Genomic DNA, 8,852 nt, shown 5'->3' with positions numbered 1-8,852 from the left:
CTTCCACTGATTTACTGACAATGGTGTGTTATCGGCATTTTTGGCCTTTTCAGTGCGCGATTCCAGCGTGGTATTTAGCTCTCCCGTTGTTCTCTCTCTATAGTAATAACAACAACAACAAACAACAAAAATAATAATAATAATAATAATAATAATAATAATAGGTATTTAGGTATTTTATTTATTTGCCACACGATTACGATAATTACAAAAAGATGCCAAAAAAAAAAAAAATGTAGGAAGAGATGGCGAGGAGGCCTAAAAGAAACTATAGAGCTTATGTTAATTAGGCCTCCTCAATTACAATTTTTCGAAGATAGTATAAAAATTACGGCGACGGATACAACATAATATGAGGTGAAAAATTAAACTAATCAATATTACGGAAGTTTACAAATGTTGAATGTTAAAAGGCTTTTTCCCAAAATTTTTGTTGGAGTATACTAATAATTATTACAAATAAATGCCTTAAGTGCTCTTTTAAAGGAGAAAGGTGAGGAAGCGTTGATGATGTTGGTGTTTAATAATAATAATAGTAATAATAAAGGCTGAGCGCTCAGATATCTACAGGAATTTTGGACTCCTATTTTAAAAGATACTTAATCTTGTACATTATCGAAATTTTATTTACATACCTTAGACGTTCCCATAATTAAATGGACAGCTATATGAACGATGGGTTTCAACTTACGAACATTTTCATTTTGTAATTAAGACGTTCATAAAGCTTTTAGGTTTTTATTTTTTATTTATTTATTCAATTTTTATCAAATCATTTTTACCCAGGTTTTCATTATTTTTTTTGCGCAAATTATTGTGTAATTGTTACCATAAATTTTAGTCGATGCTGCGGCTGGTTACGGTTTGCCGCCCAGCCAAAGTTTTATTTTTTACTCTGGGCACCTAGACGTTTGTACTGCCATAATAATAATAATAATAATAATAATAATAATAATAATAATAATATCAACAGTAAATATAGGCTAATAATATATAGAGCAAAAGAGAATAAACTGGACAGGCTTTTTAAACGATCGAATTTTTTCCATTTAAGTCCTTTATATATTTCGAAGAATAGTCAATAGAGCGTTTTCAATCACGTGGCCAGAATCTATGCAATTTTATGGGAACAAAAGAAATTGCTTACATAACAAAGGAGTTCAACTCTTTTGGTCTGGAACACCAACATGGCCGCCGATCATTGTTTTGGGACACCAATAAGGCCGCCTTTTCATGTGAAAACGCTCTATAGTAACTGGGTTTCCTGTGAAAAAATACAATACTTTTTCTTTATTTTACACAGCACTTATGAGCTTGACAGCTTAAATAATTTATTTTATCACTTTCTCAATGTAAAATGCCATTTAAAACAGGCAACCACATTCAAAATTAGCGCGGAGATGTGGTCTTGAAGTAACACCAGAATTCTACTAAGCTAACGAATTCATCGTCGTTGACTGTATGTCAGTGTATACATAGTTTTTAACTCATGTTAACTTACACTAAACGTTTCCAAAACCAGTAGTAAAACTAAAGCTATTTCGCAGGACGATCACAGAATCTCTTCAAGCTTTCTATTCCCTTCGACTACGAAACATTCGAGTGTTTCTCTTTCATTTCTTTTTAAGTTGCTGCTCGCGAGCCGCGCACTGGAGCGAAGTTAATAATTTTTCAGAGGTGTGCACAGTTTTTCAAATCAGCCCAACCCCATCAATCAAATTGTTGTCAAGTGGGGATTTAATTTGATTTTCATTTCTCTTGGTCTCGTGATCGTGTTCCTCATGCAAGCATGTCCAGCAGCTCAAGTTTAAGCCGAGAGTTACATGGGCAATTGCATTGTCCTCAATAAACCTTCTGCAATTTCCTGCGGTTATTTAGCATAATTAACGCTCACAAAGTTAATCTCTGCGGGTCAGGTCTTTTCTTGGAATTTACGTCCGCTGGTGATCTTGTTATTAAGAAATTCTACACGAACTAAATCTGGTGTAAAGCCTTCTCAGTGTACCATTTTCTCCTTTTTAAAACTTTTAAGTAGAGAGCGAGGGGTTATCTTTAGTTTTCTCAGAGTCACGCGCGGCGATTGAAAAAGAAAAATTATGCCCTCTATCTACTGTGTCTCAAAAGAAAAACAAAAGTCCGATCGCAGTCTAATACTTGACTGGCTGAACCGCCCAGGTTAGCTTAGCTAGTAGCTGCTAGTGTGCGGAGGCGGTCCATTATGTTGTTACTTATATAGAGCCTGTTTACATGGAGGTGGGGGACCCCAGATGGGTGAGGCAACATGCAGCGGGTCACCCCAACTATCATGAAAATGTGTATATGGACAGGCTGCAGGTTACCCCACCGAAGCGGGTTACCTCACCTACCTGGGATTCCCCATCTCCATGAAAACAGGCCCGAAGAAGAAATAGCGATAAGATCGGACTGGAGAGGGACGATTTTCGTTATAAAGGCGTTTAGTTGACTGACTTGTGCACTTGAATAATTTAGAGTTTGAGCGGGAGAAAAAGGGTAAAAACTCCAACTTCCTCTGATCAGGTACGAAATGATTCCTTATCTAACGAGACACTATTATTCAAAATTGTGTGCTCCTCTCGTCTTCTGGCTTGGGCCTAACAATAACCTCGGGTATGCCGACAGTTTGCGATTGTGGACGATAGTTTCCGACTACTTTGGGACTATTGTTGTTTCTGTTATCCGGTTCTATCCTGACCTCGGTCCCAGGTTGTCTCTCTTCGACGATCTCTTCCTCCACGGCGCGGTTTACCTGAAATATAAAAGATCCAGGTTATGGGATAATTAAGGTCAACTGAACGAAAATCGCTCTTTCTTTGGGACTAAGGAAACTGTCAGTAAAGAGATATGTCCGTGAGGAACTGTGACCCGACTGCAGTTTAAACGATTGAACTTTTCCACAATTGCCCCCTTGGGATGATGAGATGATGAGACAACACGTATGAAGCGTATTCTATATCTTTCTCTTTAAAAGTGCATTTTTGAAATAACTGCGGCTCGTGTCCCACTTTGTTTTGCTCTTACCCCATTTTGATGTCATCTGTGATCTATAGAGTGTTTTCACATGACGTCACGGCGGCCATATTGGTGTCCCAAAACAATGAAACGGCGTCCATGTTGGTGTCCTAAACCAATCCTCTGGGGGTTGAACTCTTTTCTTATGCAAACGCTTTCTTTTGTTTCAATAAATTTGCGTAGATGCAGGCCACGTGAGTGAAAACACTCTATTAGTAGTGAAGAGACGCACGGCAACATGAAAAATATATCCGTCAAATACACCATGGCAATGACGGGATGGCGGTAACGCAATTTATTTAACTCGATCTTGTGGTTAGCGATTTTCCAAGAAACTTCAACCGAAATGAACGTCAGAAACTGTCTTTTTTATTGTAGCAAACAAATCAACAACAATTTTTCACGGTCTATACTCTTATCGACCATAAAAATGACGTCAAAATGTTCAAACCTTTGCAGTCTAACCGCTCGCACTCAACTTGAATTTTGAACTTTTTAACTTTGTTGCTATGGTCGATAAGAGTACAGCATTCTTGTCGATTTGTTTAGCTTATTGTATCGCTGCGTTGTTTGAACTTCAGAAAAGTGCTCATCTCACAACTGTTGGTACATACCCGAGCACCATGGTGACTATTCCTTGTTCTTGACCTCTCTGCCAGGTCTGCCGCACGCGCTTTCTTAAGTCTTCGGTTTCCACGCCACAGAAAAAACGCGATAGAACTGACGAGAACCATGGTGATAGATGAGGCCAAGATGATCGCCCAGGTTTCTTCCTTTGTTAGCTTTCCCTCGAGATCAGGGTCTTCTGCAAAAATTAATACTAAAAATAAATAAATAAATAAAATGATAATGATGATGATGATGATGATTGTAATGTGCTTTTGAAAAAAACTAAATAAGTCTACGCGGCGTAAAAGAAACCTCTTCAAACACAATGTGCTATGATACCTTAAAATAATGTACTAGTCATGGAGGTATGTATGGTCCGCCTTAATTTGGAAAAATAAGCACAACGTCAAAACAGTGAATCCTGTAACGCGGATTTTTGCCCGGTTCGTAGGCTAGTTTTGTCTTGAATGTACTGTGAAGATTATGTGATGAGATTTAAAAAGAATTCTGTCGAGCCGTTCTCGTAGAGATATACAGAGAAGCGCTAAAGCTAAAATTTAGAAAAAAGTTGCACTCAGACGGGTGTTGAGATAACAGGTTAGTTTTCAGGATCAAAAGAAATAAAATACACCAAAGTTTCCAAGCAGCGAAATATGACATTAAGCAGCGTTCTGACGTTACTTGAGATTAATCTGAGTTATTATTTATTCAAAATATTTCTCTGTTTCTGAAGTGTGTAGTGTGACTGTGAATGCATATGAGTGATTTGTTTTGCCCTATTTTGTTTTAATTGTTTAAGTTCTTACTTCCAATAAAAAAGGTTTCCTGGGTTGCGTTAGAATCGGCGCTTGAAAAACATTCGTATTTTCCTCGCAAATCTTCGCTCGTCACCGCAATAAGTAAATGGCTTTCCCAAGATCCTAGCTTTTTCAGTGCGGACAGGATGGCGACCCCAAGATCCTCCTCTTTCAAATCTTCTCCCTCTCTTTTCCATCTGACGGTATCCTGTCCAAGTGCTGTGCACGTGAAGTGAGCAATGTCGTTGTGTTTGGTATTTACAGTTGTTGCATTGGGCGGTACTTGCAAAAGAAATGAGAGAATTAGTGTTGTACTGATGTAAACAAAAGCTCACGTAAACTGGGGAACTGGCTACACAGTAATTCAAGCCCTAGGCTCGGGACTGGGAGAGAGAGGGAGAAGTTTGTAGGCTCCGCCCCAAGGTCCAAACCGTTATTAGAGACCTTTAGATTCTGAGACGAGAACGACTACGAGTATAAGAGATTTTCTAAATGGTAAGTAGTGCTCGCGCTTGAACCAGCGTCATTTTGGCGGGAAAACGTAGTGAGAGTGTAGTAGTGGCGCGAATAAGTTATCAAATGTTAGAAGTACAATGAAAAATTCCGGGGTGTCTATTTTTTGACAATACACGAAAAACCTTTAAATCAAATCTGGTACTCGTAGTCGTTCCCGACCTCGAATCTAAAAGTCTGTATTACCGAGTTTATTTACATTTTCTACAGAAAAGATACCCCTATCGCCTACCTTCCATTGACAAATAGTACTCATTTTACGTATCTACAAAAGAACACTGTGTTCTCTTCATCTGCTGTAACTTGGCAGTCTTTTTAATATGAATAAATTGCTCAAAAGATTCTTGTACGTTCCACAGCAATGAAATGAGTCTGTTCGAGAAACTTTATTAAGAGCCTTATTGAAATACCGAAATGTCAGATTTCCCTAGCTACCCTTTCAAATCCCAAGCCTTTAAATATCTGATGCCTGAACAACCTCTTTCATGCGGAGCCTCCCCGTATAGGCTTTTATAGAGAATAGCCACCACACCCCGTGGTTTAGGTGACCTTCATGATCAGTCAGACACTGCTGCTACGCCTTGGTTGTTTTGTCGCTGCAAGGTAAATAGCTTCCAAATCAAAAGACTGGAAAGGCTTTATGGCATTGTTGTTAAGCAAACACTTGGATGAAATGCTAAACAATGTATTAAAAATGTACTGGTTTCCTTTTTCTTACAAAGATCGTTTATTCAAAGGAAAAACAACTACAGTAACATTTACATAGAAACCAAAAGTAAGGGCAACTGGCTTACTTAGTTTGAAGAGAAAGAGGAAAGGTTCTGTTTTCTCTCCAGTCTTTTGAACTAAAAAGTTCATTACCTTTTTGTTATAGCATATAGTTATTGTCACAGTACAGAGACCAACAAAAAAGTCACGAGAGGTTCGCATAAAGATCATTTTAAGGTTTTCGTAGCTGGAGGCAGAGGTTGAATCAAGCTCATTTTTATACCTAAGTAAGGAGAATCAACGTGAAGCTTGAAGAAGTTTTGAGTAAGAAACGTTGAACACCGCAATCCACTATCAAGATAGTGACTTTCTCCTCCGCTATTTCAGCGGGGACATAGTAAAATGAGGTTGCCAACGGCAAAAAATAATGAATTAGTATGAAATAGAAAAAGAAAACAAATAAATGTGAATTGAATAAATAAATTAATCTGCAAACAAAATATTGCAAACCGAAACAACAGATCTTCTCTCTGTACGAAGACAAAGTGAACAGTGAAAACCGAGCTAGCCAGAATGAGATCGTGACTCCTGGTTTCTGCAATTTGATTTGATCTTACACTGAAACATAATATTTTTTATCCCTCTTGCATAATATATGTGAAGTACCTGCTCTGTTCATTAGAGTTAATCGTATCAAATGACTTGATACAAAAATTGAAGCTGTTTGAGGTTTTCTTGCTCAATAGCAGGAAAAGAATATATTTTAACATCTTTAAACCTCATGTGAACTACAAACTGCTCTTATGAGGTCCTTGACATCTTTCGTGTTACGTGAAAAGTATACTGAGCTAGAAGCGTTCTATATGAAAATATAATAAAAAAAACTTACGCGATCCTTGTTCTCTCCGTACTCGTCCCAGGTGTGCCCTCTGATCTGCCATCAAGACATGGGCCATGCAAAAGAGAATTGAAATGTCCACTACGATATTTCTCATGGCTCTAAAACACGACAAATGACAAATTTCTCCTGAAGTAAATGGACGGAAAGGCTCAGCGAGCTGTAACCGACAGTTTATATTTAATCAGTTGCTATTATCAGTTGGACAATACGGCTGAGCACTCATTGTGGCGTCAGTGCAGCATAAAATGATTCAATATCTCGGAGAGGTGGGTACTCCCATATTTAAGCTATGTATACAGCGTATATCTTGACTGCCTTATAGGTACATGCCTTGGGCAAGGACATGGCTTCCGTGGTGCTCAGTCCTGTTTTATAGGGTATTCTCTGAAGACATTTTGGTCCTTTTATACGTGTCGCAATTTGTATTAAATGAACTAAGCTGTCCAAATTTGTAATAATTCCATCGCACTTTGTAATAAAATTTTTGAGATTAATTCAAGTTACTTGGTCATCATTAATATCTTCTCAAAAACATGAACGGTACCTCATAATCAAAGGTGATGAAGTCATCAAGCACGCAACCGTTACGAAAATCATTATATTTTTATGGACTAAAAAATAGAAATAGTAAAACTTTGGAAAAATAATACAAAGCGTTTCATCTTGACGCACCTTTGAACAGTAAGAACTACGGTGGCCCAGAAGGGTCACACATGCAAGAACGGTGTTCAAGGATTTTAGCAAACTTGATAGTTTGAAAAAACTGTCACCCTTTATGTTTTTTCCCAAATCGATATTGCAATACATTACTCATCTTCACTTCCGACTGATTTCGTAGTATTATTTGCTGAATGCTGTTTTCAAAATAATAAGAATAAGCAGAAAAAAAAACACCAGCTGTTGGTTATTTACCCAGCTTTTCAGAGCCTCAAACCGCTATGGTGCTCCTTAGATAGATTCCTGCTAACCCCTGGAAAATAGCAACACGGACACGATAATTTTTCTGAATCTGGTGAATGCTCCCACAATGAAAACGGAAATGAAAATACAAGCATGGTGACATGTCACAAAAAGTTGTCTTGACGAAGATTAAACTGAAAGTTTATTGCAAACGATGGAATTATTGGTTGCTTGTGATTGGTGGAACAGGAAATATGAGCATTAAATCACCGAAACGACTCCTATATGAAACAAAGCGCTTTACCATTTTTCTCGGCAAACGGCACTAAAATCAAAACTGAACAACACTCTCAGTGCACTGTGCTTCTCTGAAGAATCAAAATCTAAATTCTCGGTGATGACATCCCAACAAGTTTATTCTTGGAAAGCAGCAATTTTCACCTCACTCTCTCAAGGATATTGCTGACCTAGCGTGATTCCAGTCTTGTAGGTACATTTATCTGACTTGCGGTTGTACTATTTAACAATTATTATCATTCGATGCAATTTTTTTTCCTTTTCATTGGCCGAAAGCCCACCTGCAAATAACTGCCTACGAATAATAGTCTGCTCATGGGCAATGTCGTCCAACTGTGTTTGGCTGCGATCGCTCTTGCGTGATCAATATTATTTGCCTCAACCTTCGGATTCGGCAAATAATTGATCTGCTTGCCACTGACAATTCACGATATTTTGTTCAACCTCGTCCAATAACTGTTAAGTCTTTGAAATCGTGTATATACTAAAAGGAAACCTAAAGGAAATACTACGAATAAACCAAAAAGACAACACTAGGCACTCACGTTTAGAGAACTAAGTGTCCATTACGAGAAAGTTGGTCAATGTAACTCTTACCTCGAATTAAGGTGGCTGTCACAACCAAAACAAGTTGTATGTTTTGTGAGCGATTTATTTCGCTTGTCACCGCAACTAAACTACTACGGTTCAAACTAAGCGAGCAGTAATACGAAAAGGAACTAATTAATATCAACAGAGCCAACCAAGGTAAAACTTAACCAATGAGAGACTTATTTCGTCGGCAACTGAGGAATCTTGATATGATTAAATGTACGTTGAAACTTGAAACCAAGCAAACACTAGCGTCAGAATAAAAAAGTTAATCTCGAATGTAATTCTCTTGAAGTAAGTTACTGAGTGCACAGTGGATCTCTAAACAAACAAGAGAAAACGGAAACGTCAAGCAACAATTAAACATTATTGTTTTAAGCTACTGAAAAAAAAAACAAAAAAAACGGCTAATCCAAAACTGATTGTTAGAGTGCAATTTAAATCCCAGGCGGTTAACAGCAACAATGATAAGCTGCGATGCAGTATTGTCAAACTGAAAGATCGAG

The 8,852-nt window shown here is 37.9% G+C and overlaps 1 protein-coding gene across 1 annotated transcript; it reads right to left on the bottom strand.

Moving 5' to 3' along the window:
• Nucleotides 1–2,575: 2,575 nt before the first annotated feature.
• LOC140926084 (uncharacterized) lies at nt 2,576–6,838 on the bottom strand. Its single transcript, XM_073375882.1, has 4 exons — nt 6,547–6,838; nt 4,446–4,718; nt 3,645–3,835; nt 2,576–2,767 (listed from the first exon to the last, which is right to left on the bottom strand). Exons 1-4 carry the CDS (start codon nt 6,650–6,652, stop codon nt 2,576–2,578), a joined length of 762 nt encoding a protein of 253 aa, XP_073231983.1. The 5' UTR covers nt 6,653–6,838.
• Between the last annotated feature and the right edge of the window lie 2,014 nt (nt 6,839–8,852).

This window comes from Porites lutea, chromosome 2 (genome assembly GCF_958299795.1).
Source record: "Porites lutea chromosome 2, jaPorLute2.1, whole genome shotgun sequence".
Lineage (NCBI taxonomy): Eukaryota > Metazoa > Cnidaria > Anthozoa > Scleractinia > Poritidae > Porites > Porites lutea.
This window is presented reverse-complemented; position numbering and strand designations above follow the sequence as displayed.